Source organism: Gallus gallus, chromosome 1, assembly GCF_016699485.2.
Source record: "Gallus gallus isolate bGalGal1 chromosome 1, bGalGal1.mat.broiler.GRCg7b, whole genome shotgun sequence".
Taxonomy (NCBI): domain Eukaryota; kingdom Metazoa; phylum Chordata; class Aves; order Galliformes; family Phasianidae; genus Gallus; species Gallus gallus.
This window is the reverse complement of record NC_052532.1, coordinates 185734752-185751688: the sequence shown is the minus strand read 5'-3', so window position 1 is coordinate 185751688 and position 16937 is coordinate 185734752. Positions and strand designations below refer to the sequence as shown.

The 16937-nt window shown below is 43.0% G+C and overlaps 1 protein-coding gene and 1 long non-coding RNA gene across 2 annotated transcripts in view; one reads left to right on the top strand and one right to left on the bottom strand.

Moving 5' to 3' along the window:
* Positions 1–249: 249 nt before the first annotated feature.
* LOC121109453 lies at positions 250–11036 on the bottom strand. The gene is made up of 3 exons (XR_005850196.2): positions 9145–11036; positions 1247–1305; positions 250–1096 (listed from the first exon to the last, which is right to left on the bottom strand). It is a non-coding gene; the product is annotated as an uncharacterized LOC121109453 (long non-coding RNA).
* A 143-nt stretch (positions 11037–11179) lies between these two features.
* CEP295 (centrosomal protein 295) overlaps positions 11180–16937 on the top strand; it is a 39712-nt gene continuing 33954 nt past the window's right edge. The window contains exons 1-4 of the mRNA XM_004938870.5: positions 11180–11304; positions 13801–13934; positions 14983–15183; positions 16379–16503. Of these exons, the coding sequence (XP_004938927.2) occupies positions 13827–13934; positions 14983–15183; positions 16379–16503 (434 nt within the window). The 5' untranslated portion in view covers positions 11180–11304; positions 13801–13826. The remainder of the gene's footprint in view (positions 11305–13800; positions 13935–14982; positions 15184–16378; positions 16504–16937) is intronic.

Here is a 16937-nt window from a genome sequence, read left to right as displayed (position 1 = left end):
TGCAGAAATCTGGACAGATTTAATTTTCTGACTCAGAGTTGGCCTTGGCAACTTCAGCTTAATTGGTTTTCTTGTTGACTTTTACCCTTGGAAGGAGTTTCACGTGAGAAACAATTTCTGAATAAGTAAGTGTTTTATCATTGAATCATAGAATGGCCTGGGTTGAAAAGGACCACAATGATCATGGAGTTTCAACCCCCCTGCTATGTGCAGGGTCGCCAACCACCAGACCAGGCTGCCCAGAGCCACATCCAGCCTGGCCTTGAATGCCTGCAGGGATGGGGCATCCACAGCCTCCTTGGGCAACCTGTTCCAGTGCGTCACCACCCTCTGGGTGAAAAACTTCTTCCTAATATCTCACCTAATTTAGATTTTCAGAACTTAAATGTCAAGAGTATCAAACCCAGTTGGAATATTAATCTTAGCAGAGGAGCTTCCACACAAATTTACATCTGTGCAGTGTCAGTGGTGTCAATGAATCATTACATACAAACTGGCCCTAATGTTGGCTCTGATGCATAAAAGCAGTTTTTCTGCCTGCAGATTCAGTATTATTTCATCTCAATTACTCAAAATTTGGTTACAGTCACCTTCTTTAAGCCTCTTACCTAATTTCAAGAAGGAATGTGAGCACTTACGGAATGACTCAGCCACAACAAGGGGACTGCCCTGCGCAGTCATTGCCCGTTCAGCCAGAGAGCACCACTCAAACATGGAAATTAAGGTGTAGGTCTTAAACCTGTTTTGAATCTCAGTCCTGATCCTCAGCGTAAGGCTGGATTTGAGCCCTAGTTCCCAAACCCGCAGTGAGTAAACAACAGCTGACAGCTAACCATTTTTAGAATGCATACCTTAGAAATAAAGCAGAAAACATGAGAGTTGTATTTGTGTTTTCAAGTTGTACCGCCTCACAACTAATGCAGTTGCCACCACTTACTCGGAAATGAACACATATTTTGCAAAAAAAGGGTTTTCAATTTTTGCAGAAAAGCGTGGACCCATCACACATTTCTGCACTCAGCCTCGAGGAGTCCATACACTCCCACTTCACTCCGGGCCTCAAATGCTGTCAGGCAGTACGGGGGCCCTGGAATAGCTGCAAATTGAAAGTGAATTCTGGGTATTCATATGTAAATGAAAGTAACTGATGTCCCATTGTGCTTTTGCTTTCAAAAACCGAAAAAAATAATAATAATAAAAAAACCCCATAATAAAGTATTTGCATATAAAAAGGCTTTTAACTCACATTCTTTGCTCATTGGCAATCTTCAGAAGGCCATTATTCCTCCCTGCTGTTAAATTTACCTAGAAAATAACATTCACATTGCTGGTCACATAGAATTTCATAAAAAATAATCTCTTCTTCATTTATTTCCATAGGATGCAAAGCTCGACACAGGGCAATTGTTTCTAGGCACAAAGTGGTAGAACAGTGTAAGATTCTGCTTCTGTCGCTGTTTGTTTTCAGATGGCCCCGGTTAAAGGGATAAACGTGCTATTTACCATCACCATAATCACCATCCCTGGATGTGTTTCAAAACCGTTTGGATGTGGTGCTCAGGGATATGATTTAGCATGGGGCTGTTAGAGGTGGGGTAGTATGGTTAGGTCGTGGTTGGACTTGATGAGCTTTAAGGTCCATGACTGCTCTCATTATGAAAAGAAGTACGGCCTGTTACACTGGGAAAGCCCCCAGGTGCATGTAAATAAACGAACAGCAAAACATTACTAAGTGTAAACTGTGCGTACGTCCTCCAGTGTGCTGTTCATTTGTGACAAGTCAAAGAGAACGTCCTCAGTTTAGAATCAGCAGCTCTCATTCCGCAAAGCGATTTGTTGTTATATATAAGCGGTGAGGAGGAATAAAATACACACGGGCAAAACAGTGGTCTGAAAATTAATGATTGCCAGAAGTGACCTGCAGCTTTCAGGCAATGCTTTGAACATTTTTCTGTCTTGTTATTTCTGTATATAAACAAGAACCATCTGTGTAAGAAGTAGTGAGGGTACCAGACATGAAAGGCTTGGCATATACCTATCCAATGCAAACTGGAACATAGATTTAATTCTGAATACCTCGGAACTAGCAATTCACAAAGTGATCATAGAACCACAGAATCATAGAATGGCTTGGGTTGGAAACGACTTCAAGGATCATGAAGCTCCAACGCCCCCCACCACAGGCAGGGCCACCAACCTCCACATTTAATACTAGACCAGGCTGCCCAGGGCCCCGTCCAACCTGGCCTTGAACACCTCCAGGCACAGAGCATCCACAACCTCTCTGGGCAGCCCATTCCAGCACCTCAGCACTCCCCTAATAAAGAACTTCCCCCTGATATCCAACCTAAATCTTCCCTCCTTCAACTTAAAACCATTTCCCTCTGTGCTGCCATTAACTACACTTGTAAAGAGTTGACATTGTGAAACTGTCACAAAGTAACTGGGAGCAAAGGAAACTGCAATAACAACACTCGGCACTTCAGTTCTCACTGCATTTTACAAAAACTAGCTGTATTATTCCTATTTTGCAAGTGTGGAAAGTGATGCCTTGGACAAATTCATTGTCAGAACAAAGTGGCTGGAGAATGGTGTGTGGGAAGACCACACAGGGAAGAGCAGAGTGGGAGTGAGGCCACCATCTCCAGAGGCCATCTCACAAAGCTGCTCCCATTGCTGCTATTGCCATGGAAAAGCTGGCCTGCCAAACAACCGTAAGGGTGCTACATAAAATTCCATCCCCTCATTAGAGAGCCCCTCCTCGTGAATCACTGTCTTAAGTGTTTGGATCTCCTTTTTTCCTTCCAAATGACAATATTTAAACAGGATCTCAGCTGGCTCGTACAATTATGCTGTGACAGCGGCATTGCTACCGGTTCCACATCATCAGACTTCTTAGAGTGGTTTCATCAACAAGACCTAAGAAAGCTAAGCTACAACATGCTTTGTCGCAAAAATATCGGCGGTAAGAAACAAAGGTATTACAACAAACACTGGAAGTTACACACTGGGAAGAGATTCTATTTCCCAAATCAGGTGCTTGCATATTCACATGATAAAAGAAAAAGAAGCCACAGAATTTCCTATAATGATTTAATTCTGGAAGTAAATTAATCAAGTGATTTTTCCTGTAGCCTCTATAAACCAGCAATAGCTCTGGTTTAGCCAACTTGTCCTGAAAAAGAGCTCATTATACCTAATTGGACATACTGTATAGTAAAGAATTGTATGATACAATTATCAATTTTATGTCCAATTAGAAAAATACTCAGTGGTGTTCATTACTTGATTCCAGTGGTGGATGTCTGCCAGGATGCATTTAACTAAAGTGTGCATTTGGGTTAGGTTAATACATTTTGAGAACAGAATCAGCCCTGACAACAGGGAAATCATCTATTAGAAGCAGTAACTCAAAGATCACAGCAAAACTGCTTGTTAAAAAAATCATAAACTTGGGAAACCATCAACGCTTATGGAAATGTATGATGTCTGATTTCAATAGATGGCTTAGCAGAAGAGGTGAGGATTTCTCAAGAGCTTGTGACTTGACCAGAGTGAATCAAAACGATCGAACATGTCTCAAAGTACAAAGTATAGCTTATATCTTTCCCTACAGTCAAAAGCAAAGACAAAATAGACACTTAAATGATGCACAGGTGAGATCAAGAGCACCTATATATGCACTGCTTACAGTTATAGAATCACAGAATCACGAAATCACCGAGGTTGGAAAAGATCTCCAAGATCATCCAGTCCAATTGTCCACCTAACACAGTGTTTCCTCACTAAATAATGTTCCTTAGTACAACATCACAGTGTTTCTTCAACACCTCCAGGGACAGTGACTCCACCACTTCCCTGGGCAGCCCATTCCAGGTCCTAACCACTCTTTCAGAGAAGAAATTTTTCCTAATATCCAACCTCAGCCTCCTTGGAGCAACTTGAGGCCATTCCCTCTAGTCCTATCACTAGTTAAGCAAGAGAAGAGGCTGACCCCCATCTTGCCATAATCTCCTTTCAGGCACTTGTAGAGAGCAATAAGGTCTCCCCTGAGCCTCCTCTCCTCCAGACTGAACAATCCCAGTTCCCTCAGCCACTCCCCATAAGACTCATGTTCCCAGTCCCTCACAGCTTTGTTGTCCTTCTCTGCACACGCTCCAGGGCCTCAATGTCTTTCTTACAGTGAGGGACCCAAAAGTGAACACAGCACTCGAGGTGCAGCCTCACCAGTGCTGAGTACAGAGGGATGATCACCTCCCTGCTCCTGCTGGCTGCACTACTTCTGATACAAGCCAGGATACCATTGGCCTTCTTGGCCACCTGGGCACACTGCTGGTTCATGACCAAATTCTCAAAAGTTGTCTTTTTCTGCATCATAATTATTCAGAAAAAAAAATGAAAAACTGAGGATTGAAAACTGGTTGAATGTCCAGCACTAGACAGTGGCACAAAAAAGTCTGCGCCAGTAACAAGCAAAGTACCCCACCGGTCAATACTGGATCCAGTCCTGTTTAACATCTTCATTAATGATCTGGACGAAGGGGGTAGAATAGAGTGCACCCTCCGTAAACCCAGACATGACACAGAAGTGGGAGGAGTGGTTGGTTCACCAGAGGGCTGTGCAGACATCATGAGAAACCTTGACATGCTGAAGAGGTAGGCAGGCAGGAACCTCTTGAAGTTCAACAAGAACTGCAGTCCAGCATCTGGGGAGCGACAACCCTGGGCACCAGAACGTGTGGAGTACACCCAGCTGGAAAGCTGTTCTGCAGAAAAGGGCCTGGAGGTTCTGGTGGGCACCAACTTGAACATCAGCCAGCAGTGTGGCCTTGCTGCTAGGAAGGCTGATGTTGTATAATTCTGTCTCATTTATCACAAAACAACATTTATTTAATGTGGTGTATAATCTAGCTTTGAGCAGAGGACTGAGCAATAGACCTACACACAATGACAAGTGCTGATTGGCCCTGTGTGCATAAAATTTAACCTTGGTCATTCTCCTTCATCCAAAATATAACACTGTCTGGCACTGATTCATGCCTAGCTGCTCTTTGCTACCTGCAGTGGAATGAGCTGTCTGACCAGCCAACCCAGTCTGTGTGAAAGGAAGCTGATAGATGGCATGCAATAGGGCTTTATTTGTTCCTCAGTGTGTTTACCCTGCGTCACAGAATATCTATTTGTCAAATATTAATTGAATTCTCCAACATTTGGCATATTTGCATAACTATTATGAAATGGAGCATTATCTCCCTTGGCATTATATGCATTTCCCTTAGATGGTGTCTCTTTGATCCATTAATCATGTTTCCTGTATCCTCCCACTGAACCTTAATTGCACACATCCTACAGAACCCACTCACAAAGAAAGAAATTAGCTCTATGTAAATCTAAGGCTATTACTTTGCATCTATAAACGTAAAAAATTAAACTATCCTCTAAAAGGGACAGCAATAAAATTCTAGATGAGCAACAATCACTTAAGGATGCAGACTGAAGTAATGTTATTGGGCCAGTGGGAAAGAATGGTTTTCCTTTGCCAAGGACGTTACTGGGGCAAATAATACTGCTGCCCTTGTCTCTCTCCATTACTGCTTCTGTCCCCTTTAATGATTTCATTGTTACTTTATTATCAGAAACAAAGCTCTTGTTTCAGTAGAAGCCTCCAGTTCTACGGCTGATGTAGGATCACATGGGTTGGTACATCGGTTTCCCGTGCAGCTCCTAGGCATGACTGGGCACTCAAGGTATGGGCCAAGGATGTCAGAACACTTACAAGCAGCCACTTAAAGTCAAAGCTGCAGCTACCTGGCACTACTTGATAGAAACTACTATCACAAGGAATACACCTTCAATCCTCCCTTGCACACCTGTAGGAAGATGTTTTTCAGAATGGGTCAACCTCAGTTAGCTACTAAATACAGAAATTCACATCTTCATTAAAAAAGTTGGTCAGCGCTCTTTTTTTCCCCCCTAACAGGAGCAGACTGTAGGAAAAGCATTTTGGTGATTACAGCCCTTGCAGAGGGAGCAGAGCGAATGTTTTTCCATGCAGCTCAGAACCAGGTCTCACAAAGGTGTTCTAACCATCAGGTATATCTCTTTCTAGGAAAGGAAGCTGGTGAGGATTGTCTGCCTCTTCCTATGAAACCATGCCACTCTTCCAAAAAAAAAAATAAAAATCACTATTCATTTTGCCATAGAGAGATTGAGCAGCTGAGTCTGAAATCAGGTTGTTCAGAAAAAAAAACATGGAAGATGGGAGGTCTTGTCTCTAATCATCTCTTCTGCCCAACAAAAGAGTGGTTCAGCACTGCTTGAGTGTGTTCTGCTGGGCTGGAGTAATCCCAGGCGTATATACAGACCGGAAGGAGCAGTCCTTGAAAGTAGCCCTGCAGAGAAGGACCTGGGGGTCCTGGTGGATGAAAAACTTCATGAGCCAGCAGTGTGCTCTTGCAGCTTGGAAAGCAAATGGTATCCTAGGCTCCATCAGAAAAGAGGTGGCCAGCCAGGACAGGGAGGTGATTGTACCTCTCTACTCTGCTCTTGTGAGGCCCCATCTGGAGTACTGCATCCAGGCCTGGGGCCCCCAATACAAGAAAAACAGAGAGCTGTTGGAGAGGGTCCAGAGGAGGGCCACAAAGATGATCAGAGGGCTGGAGCTCCTCCCCTTTGAAGACAGGCTGAGGGAGCTGGGCTTGTTCAGCCAGGAGAAGAGAAGGCTGTGGGGTGACCTCATTGCAGCCTTTCAGTACCTAAAGGGAGACAATAAACAGGAGGAGAGTCAATTCTTTTACAAGAGTAGATAACAGCAGGACAAAGGGAAACGGTTTGAAGTTGAAAGATGGAAGATTTAGGTTGGACGTCAGGGGGAAGTTCTTTACCAAGAGAGTGGTGAGGTGCTGGAACGGGATGCCCTGAGAGGTTGTGGTGGGCCCGTCCCTGGAGGTGTTAAGGGCCAGGTTGGATGGGGCCCTGGGCAGCCTGGTCTCGCATTAATATGGAGTTTGGCAGTCCTGCCTGTGGTGGGGGGGGGGGGAGGGTTGGAGCTTCATGATCTTTGAGGTCCCTTCCAACCTGGGCCATTCTGTGATTCTGTGAGCATGTAAAAGCAAATCTAGAAGTTTTGTTAAGAAGGCTTATCAAGATCAGAATTCTGGAGCTCAGTTGCATTTATCAGATTAAGCCCTAAGAGACTGAGCTGAGAATACGTGCACTAAAATCCATAATCTCCCAGAAAACTGAACAGTTTTTTTCCAAGTCTCTCATCCTGGTGCAAATCTGTTCTCACGCCGTGTAGATTTTTCTTTACCAAGCTCAACTTTTTAAAGTTCTCTTTGAGACATATTCCTTCCATAAAGCCTTTTAATGACTCCATCTGCAGAATCAGTTTCTTTCTACTAAAGAAAACATCAAAGATAATTTGTGATAGGATGGTAAGTTGGTATATTGCAGGTCTGTCTGATCATATAGTCTGTTTGATTCAGGCTGTGAGGGCCTTGATCAAACCGGGATCCACTCTTTTCTCCATGAACATTTTGTTGGTATTTCATAAAGAATATCATGGTACTTTAATGGATATCTGAGGATAATGACAGGTACATTTTTGAGAGGAACCCATATTCTGTATCTCACTCTGCATTTCAGCCAGTGATGGTGGAAGGTGCCAGTGATGGCAGAAACCAGCAGCTGGGAAATGGAGCACCTAGCACACAGCTTTCATTGACTTATGTGTAAATGACTACTGAGACATTCAAAGGTATTCTGATTGAATCCTTTCATCACTTATTAAATTGGCCAAAGCTGAACATTTACCCCTCTTTTTCCTTTAATATCATCCAGAACCTTTGGCAGTTTGTTGACCTCAAGCCTTCAAAATGTTCTTACATTAATTTTATTGCTTACAATACAGCCTTTGGATGGTCTTCTGAGAGAACATGAGACTTGTGAAAACTTCAGCAGACACTTTTCAATATACGCTTAATCTGTTGGACAGTGCCAAGGGAGAATTCATGCCAAAAGGCACTATCCACTGCCAGTTCCTGATTCCCTTTGCTAGTCTTCCTATGTATAACAAACATAAGCAATCAAACAGAGAAGGTGAATAGTATAAAGCAAGCTAGTTTAGGTTGAAGAAATAGTAGTGGCTTTTGTTTTATTTAGTTTTCTTTTAGCCTGTAGCATCTTTCTAATGACTAGAAACTGTATATGGGGAATCTATACAGGCACTGTTCTTAGTATGGCACTAGAATGTGTAGCTCTGCAGCCTCTCTTACATGACAAGGAGCATAATAATGAAAGTTATTCTTCCTCAACTGTCAAGAAAATTTATTTCAAAATCAGTCTCGGGCAGAGACTATTGTAGGCTGTGCCTGCATGGGCTGCACACACTATATTAGTCAGTCTCTAAAATGAAGATCAGCTTTTTCTTCTTGTTAGGAACCATCTCTCTTTGCAAGGCTTACATATAAAAATTGCACTTAATTCAAACTGTTTAACAAAAATATATTGTGATTTTGAGATTGTATTAACCGAAGGATTGCAAACCTTTGTAAAACCACATCCTTTTAGTTCCAGGTGGTCACGATACTTAGATATTCATTGTTAAGTGCTAAAAAAGATGAAACAGCATGACAGAAGTAATCACAGATCAAAACAAAATGAACCATAGGGAAACATTTAAGAGCATAGGATAATATGCTATGTGACACTGAGGAACGCTGGATGCAGAGAATAGCCAATTCAAACTGAGTGAAGCTCTTATTTTATTCAGATACTTCAGTAATCAGCAAGAAGGAGACAAGAAACAAAAAACTGCATTACAGTCTAATGAGGTGGGGTGTGAGGGGGAGTAGTGTCTGAATATGACACTTTCTTTAAAGCTCTTCCTTCAGAGTTTATCAAGGAGAACACTGAATTCTTACAGAGTGCCAAGTCCTGCCGAGGGTGAGCTGTCAGGTGGTTGTACTGTTCCATTAGCAGATCTCAGAAAACCTTTTCTGCTAAAAAGGCAGAAAAGCCTGCAAAGACCATCCTTCCCCAGTAAGAGTGAGGGATACAGCAGCCAGCAAAGAATTCCTAACACAGAAAGAAGCAAGCACCCCTGTGTGGCAATAACAGATAAATCTGTGCTGGTCTACTCACCATACCCATGAGCAGGGAATCTGTTCTCTCAGATTGATCTTAGATCCAGAAATACAGCATACCAAGACAACGTGTCTGTGCCAGCATCTCTCGTGGTGGTTCATACGTTGGTCAAACACGTGTTCTCTGCAGTATGGAAGTATGCATGGTCTTGGTCTTCAAAGCCACGTTCCAAGATAGCTGACAGACTGTCTTGAAAATAAATTCAGATTTCCCTCTAACTACTTTGAAAATCTGTACATAACTCTTCTAAGTACATTTCTTTACCCATAGGTGAAATATGACTTGTTGTTGAACTGCGTGGGAACTCCTATCTCCATTTTCATATGTGCCCAGCTGCCCGTATCACTGCATCACTGCACAGCTTTTATAAAAGGAACACACCTACTGCCTAAGAGGAAAGAATTAACACAGGCCTGTAATACTGTAATTCAAACAGGTGTATTAAAACATGGAAAGCAATACCATATTAAAATAGCTGCTATTTTTATACATATCTCTGTTTTTAAGTATATGTATGAAAATTAAGGGGCAGCAGAAATTATTCTGTAGTATGTTGACTAGAAAACACCTTTGAAATAAAGTTCTTATCCAGTACACGTAGGTTTCATAACTTTTTTTTCTAGAGCATATATTTGACCTCTTTCACATCTTATAAGAGGGCTATAAAATCTATAATCTCATTTACTCTCTTAATAGACTGACTTCAATTTTTTTTTTACCTGCTGACCTGCAGGATAAAGCTATTTAGAAGAGCTGTTATTGTGGAGAGCACTGCAAATGAAAATGCTGAAGGACAAAAAAATCCAATAAGGAGACTGGAAAATATATTTGGAAGGACACTGCTTAAGTTTAATGTATTCAGTATGCATACTGTGAAACATCTGGCTGTCTTTAAGGTACAATCAGGTATTAACTTTGTAACCAGCTATTACAGGCAGCAGTTTGCAGCAAGTTGCTTCATAGAAAGCAAATCATCTCCCTAAATGATCCCATAGCACAGAAGTCTTTGAATAAGAAGGCAATTCAGCACTAAAATACAGAAGACGGGGAAAAAAAGCATATATAAGTGCTGTGCTTATTCAATTCTAAGCGACTTGGAATTCCTATTCCTATTTGGAACAGGCTGTCCAGAGATGGTGGAATCACCATCCCTGGAGGTCTTCAAGAGCTGTGGAGATGCAGCACTGAGGGACGAGGTGTGTGGGCATGGTGGGCTGATGGTTGGATGTGGTGATCTTAGCAGTCTTTTCCAACCTTAATGATTCTAAGCTTATGTCTTTTGTTTTGCAGTCCCGTAATTGTGTGTTTCATGCACAGCCATGCGTCCACACACACCAACACCACCTAAGTTTTATGAAGTAATCCTAGCCGTTCTCACTTTGCTCTTGTAGGGCCCAGTGCAGCAGGTTACTACGCTGGTTAGCTGGTAGTAAAAAGTTACTTTTTCCTGTCTCTAGGGAAAACTGCTGTAGGAAGCAGTCATATTTTGCACTAGCATTTAAAGGGATCCTAAAGCATAGATAGGGAAAGACTCTTTATTAGGGAGAGCAGGGTTAAGAAAATGACTTTAAACTAAAAGAGGGGGGATTCAGAATAGATGTTAGGGGGAATTCTTTACTCAGAGGTGATGAGGCCCTGGCACAGCTACCCAGAGAGCTGTGCCCCAGCCCTGAGGTGCTCAAAGCCAGGCTGGATGGGCCCTGGGCAGCCTGAGCTGGTGCGGGCAACCAGCCCATGGCAGTGCGGTGCTCACACCTGCCCCTTCGGGCCCAGCCAAGACACACAGTGTCACACACGGAACCCCCCTGGCAACACGGAGCCGCTAAACGCCAACACAGCACCTCAAGCCCGGGGGAGGCGCTGCGCGGCGGAACGCGCCGCGTCACGGCGCATGCGCACCGGCATCCCTCACAGAGGGTCGGCGAGCGGGAGGCGGAGAGGGCGCATTGCGCACGCGCAGAGCTAGAAGCCCGCTGGGGCTCTCGGTTTCCCGCCGCGTTCGCGCTGATTGGCCGCTGGCGGTATCGCGGGAGGCGGGAGCTGTGGGCCGTTGGGCCCTGAGGCCGTGTGGGGTCCGGCCGGGCTCGGCTCTTCGGTGCGTTTCTTTTCTTTCCTCTCCTCGTCGGTTCTCTCCAGCCGCCTTGTCCCCGGCTTCAGGTGACCGAGAGGGTTCCAGGCAGGGCTCTCTGGCGGGGGTTGGGTTTCCCGTTAACCCTGAAGTTTTGCGGCCCTGAAGGAGGGCTCGGGCTGAGGGGCTGAGGGGCGGGCGGCGTTTGGGGGCTCTGCAGGGCAGCGTTCGCGAGCAGCCTGCCTTAGTTCGGTCTGCTGCGTGCTTCCCCGCAGCTTTCTGCTCAGCCAGGGCTGTGCAGGTGGTGGATTGTCAAAAAAAATCATCGATTTATGTTTGCGGCACCGTTTTCAGTTGATATAAATACACGAGCTGCAGATTTTCAAACGGAGCGTATGGAGTTACAGTCAGATGTTCAACTCAACGATTTGATCGTGTCTCTTTACCAGACTTCATTAAGACCTTTCTTACCAGAGAAAATTGTTCTTCACAGCCACACTTCATTCGTGTCGTTCCTTTTTGTCAGCACGTGCATTTGCAGACTGTTGTCAGAGGTGAAGTAGAGGAAGAGTAAAATGCCATCAGAATTCTCTGATGAGCACCTGGAGAGCACTCTAAGAATTGCAGGTGCTTCCATTGAACAAGACTGATGCGTTCATTTCACACAGTCAGATATCCCTCTAGCTTTATGATTCTGTTCCTCTCTCTGTGTTTTCTCTTTTGGCCCATGATGTCAGAGGCAGATGTTGGTAGGATGGCAGTAGAGGCTGAACCTTCCTGTCGGTATCCCTTTACATTTTGTTGCTGTGTGACAGATGGCAGCAGAGGAGCAGTCTGACAAAATAGTGTCTGACATGGAAGTCAGAAGGTGTGTCACTGAATTCCTCCATGTGGAAAATATGGCATCCATTGGCATTCATTGGTGCTTGCTGAACCATTCATGGAGACCAAACAGTGGGTGTGAGCACAGTGAGGCATTGGTTGGTGCATTTCAGCAGTGGCAACAGTGGGTCACCTCTACTCATGCAGGTTTTTATGAGCGTGGCATGCAGGCTCTTGTTGATCGCTGACGAAAATACAGTTAATGGTGGTGTTGAATGGTGTTGAAAAATAGTGTTTTGTAGATGAGAATTTGCTCTATCAAATAGTGTTATTGTGCTCTTTCTATCGGTTGTAGTTTCTGTGGAAATAAACAGGAGGTATTGGTTTTGGAGCAACTTATGTATATACAGCACAGTTCAATTCCTCTTTACTCGATGAGGCCCAGGCAAGCCAGGGGGTTGAACACCCGCGGTCTGGGGGCTGATCTGCTGGAACAGAGCTCTGAGGAGAAGGATGTGGGTGTTCTGGTGGGCTATGAGCCAGCACTGTGCCCTGGCAGCCAAGGCAAATGTATCCTGGGGTACATGAAAAAGAGCTTGGCCAGCAGGCTGAGGGAGATGATGCTTACCTTCTACTCTGCCCTGGTGAGGCCACATTTGGAGTGGTGTCCGGTGCTGGGCTCCCCAGTTCAAGAAAGGCAGAGAAACTGTAGAGAGTGTCCAGAGGAAGGCTGCAAAAGTGATGATGGGCTTGGAGCATCTCCTGTACAAGGAAAGGCTGAATGGTCTGGGGCTCTTCTGCCTGGGGAAGGCTGAGAGGAGATAGTATCACTGTTTGTAAATACCTAAAGGGCAGGAGTCAAGTGGATGGGGTGAGGCTCTTTGCAGTTGTGGTAACAGGACAAGGGGAAATGGGCTAAAGCTGGAACACAGGAAGTTCCATGTAAGCATGAAGAACTTCTTTACTTTGAGGGTGATGGAGCACTGGAGCAAGCTGCCCAGGGAGGTGGTGGAGTCTCCTCTGCAGATATTCATGACCCATCTGGACACTTCACTGTGCAACCTGCTGTAGGGAACCTGCTTTAGCAGTGAGGTGGAATCAGTGATCTCCAGAGGTCCCTCCTAACCCCTGTGATTCTGTGAAACTTTGGATTTGTACCTCAGCAGCTGAATAAGGGGCAGCTGGCAGGAACTGCAACTTTTTGTCTCTGTTTATCCTGTACTGACCTTGAAAACTTCGGGCTGCAGTCGGCTATGTGAACAGTCTCTGATTCTTACATCTCACTATTGTTATGCTAATATTTCAGTATAAGTCAATGTAAGACATGACCAGCCCGCTTTAACTGTGCGATGGATGTGTGTTGTGGTAACTTTTTGGCTTCCAAGGGGTGTATCAGTGCTTGTTACTCACTTTCAGGTGTGACTTTTTAGTCCATGGCATACATTGTGAAAGTGATACTGTTGCGGTGTTTGCTATATAGAGTCACTGAACCATAGGAGTTAGGAGGGACTTTTGGGGATCATGAAGTTCACCTCCCCTTGTAAAGCAGGTTCCCTATGGAAGATTGTATGACAGAATAGTTCATAGAACTGCCTTTTGTGGCTGGCAGAGCTATTGGATGCAAATGGAACAGGCATGAACAGTTGTAGCTCATATTCCTAGTACCTTGATAGTTTTATAAGATTATGGCAATGTGTTGTTTTTTTTCCTATAGCTATCTTATGTCACTTATACCCAAATCTCTGTTGTCCATTATCCTATAGAAACTGATCATTCTGTGTTTCCGAAGATGAAGAGGAAAGCGTCAAAAGTTGGGAAACTGAGGCTTAGTCCTAATGAAGAAACCATGCTTCTGAAAGAAGAGTATGACAGAAGAAGAAAGCTGAGGCTGCAGCAAGTATGCTTCCATTTTTGCAAGTTGTCTGTTTCAGAATGGAAGATAAGGTTTATTTCATATAAGCTAGCATCTTCACTGTGATAATATTAGGCTTATATTTAGCTTCTGAATTATTTTCCATTCCCATGGTTATTTACATATTTACAAGTATATTTGTATTTCTACTGTGGGTACCTTCTCAGTTTGTTATGTCCACATGGGCCTCTGTTCCAGATCTACTGCTTCCCTGCCAACTGTGCTGTGGTTTGATGGTTTATTTGTTGGCAGTCAGCATGCAGATCTCTCCTCTTCTGATGTTACACATAGCGGAGCACAAATAAGCCAGCTGAGGCAAATACAGAACTGAATGGCTTTCTACTTATTCAACTGAATTGTTATAATGTCACAGCTTTTGATACTTTAAATATTGCTCCTTTAAGAATTAAGTGCCTGTTCATTGTCTTATTTTTCTTCACTTTTGTTATGCTGTGCTGCTGTTAGGGCACAAGGCTATTTTTCCTTTTCTTTTTTTAATATTTCTTTCCTTCCCCAGCCTTCCTCTGTACTGTTCTGTACAAGCTGTCCCAGTCTTTCCTACCTTCAAAAATAGTATATACTAACATTCTCTAAGATGTCTTTTTTCTTGCATGTACTTCTGTTCAGAGAAGAGAGTTTTACTGACAAAGTAATGTGGAGAACAAACTTAGTAAGCAAGCTTTAATTGAGCAGTACAGTTTCAAGTTCCTTTAGGGTATGTTATATTGTAAGAAGTCCTTAAGTTATTGCATTGTAGTTTTGGCAAGAAGGTTGTTCCAGGCCCTTTTTGCATTTTGTATGTCAGCTGTATGTTGCTCATTCACTTTAAAGTTTTAATGAAGATTAAATTTAGAATATATTATTCATTTTGGAAAAGGCTAATAGCAAATTTAAGGCGTTTTCTGGATAGATTTTTAATGTGAAAGTAGATGAGTGGAAAGATATAAAAGTAGAGCATGTTATGGAAATATTTGTTAAAAAACATACTGCACCCTCTTATGTTACTGACAAAACATGCATTCTATTTCTACAGGTTAGAGAGCAACAGAAGTATATATCCTTGCAGATAAGACAGAGAGTAAAGCAGAGGAGGGCAGAGAAACTACATCAGTTAGAGGAGGCACTGAGAGCTGAATGGCAGAAAGCACAAGAGGAGAAGATGAAGGCTTTGGAAAAACTATTTTTATCAAGCTTAAGAGCTGTTGGTGAGGGTCACCGACAAGCCAAGGAGAATGTAAGTAAACAGCTTAATGTTATTGTCATAGAAATACTTGATGTTCTAGAAGTACTGAGATTGCCTGTTTCTTGGTTGGTTTATTGTTTTGTGTGTGTTTGTTTTAATATTCCTCATCTTGGAGTCATAATATCTGAGGAGTGAAGAGACCGTTCTGAAAGAATGAAATGTTTACTCTTGCAGATATTTATCCATGAAACCATGCTTGGTGAGAAGGAATGTGTCTTTTTATTGGGAAAGATTTAGAGCAACACTGTTGCTGGTTGGAGATCCTTAGTTCTCCGTTTGGACGTGGATAACCCATTGAATTATTTTTAGAAGCCTGTTTGAGTCTGTAGGTTTTGTATATACTTTTTTCCAGGAGTTTTGTACAACTTTTTGTGATTGGAAAATGAAATGTTCCAGCAGACCAATCTGCTGCAGCTTTTGCTGTGCAAACTCCTGAATTATGTATATACGATCTAACCTTTGTTAACATGATAGTGTGTGTTAGTTAACCATGGTACTTGACTAAACTGCACATGGTGAGTCGTTGTCTCAGATGTGCCAGTTACTGCCTAACCTTTTGTCTCTACCATCTAGAGTATTCTTTTTTATGCTTAAGAAGACAGATTTCATTTTTTTTCTTCACTTCTTTAGACCTTCAGCCATAGGTATTGTGAAGGGCTTCAGAGACTTTTGCACAGACTGCAGACTGTGTTGCTTTTCCATTCTGCAGCTGTAAACGAAACTATCTTTGTTTCAAAATTCTATCTGTGTAGACTCAGTTTGAGGGACTGCTGAGGTTGCTGGGTAAAAATCCATAGATTTGCACTGATACGTAATTGTTTTAATTAATGGCCAAGAGATAGTAAGGTGCTTTATCTTTACAGATTAATCAGCATTACTAAGATGTGCAGATGTGTTTATATTACTGTTGTTACGAGGAGATTAAGAGGGATGCTAAGATTTCCATATCAGTATTTGGTTACATTGGCTGAGGCAAGTTTTCTGCTGTTGGCAGTAGACAAGAAGAGAATAAGGAAGATAGCAGAGAAGAAAAGGTGATTATTTAGAGAATTTTTACTCTAATACAGTGAGGAAGAGTTTCACGCTTCTGATTTGTACTACAGTATTTAATTTTGAACTTGATACTGATAGTACGAGACATAAATAAAATTGTGTATTAAATGCTTGCAATCTCCTTATTGTTAAGGAACCTGATTTAGAAGCCCTGGCAAAGCAAGCGGAGGAAAGGAAGCAAAGAGCAGAGAAGAGACATAAGAAAGCCCTGAAAGAGCAGAAGTTGCAAAAAGAGATATTACTTCGTGAACAAGCCCGGTATGCAACAGCTATTTAGTTTCATTAAGCACAGAGTGAACTTCAGTGGTGTTACACAGTGAAAGGCAAAATTCCTAATGTTTGGAGCTGTTAAGTTTTGAAATATTATGGGTTAATGTATTCAAGCTTGTGGACAGACTTAGGAGTTTTGGTAACATTTGTAGTTTTACATCCAAGGTTGAAATGCCAGGTATACAGGCAGACCTGATCTATCTCCGTGGCCAGGCAGCCTTTCACCTCACTGCGTTCAGTGCACATTGTTGGCTGGCAGCTATTCAGTGACAGGTAGCAATGTGTTCTCAGGTCAGCCAGCATGGAAAGTTACTCACTTGAAAAAAGGACCTGTTGCATTTGACACAGTGAACCTGAGCTGGCATGAAAAATGAACTGTGTACTTTTGGGGATGGTCGAGCTTGAGTAGAGCTGACACCTAC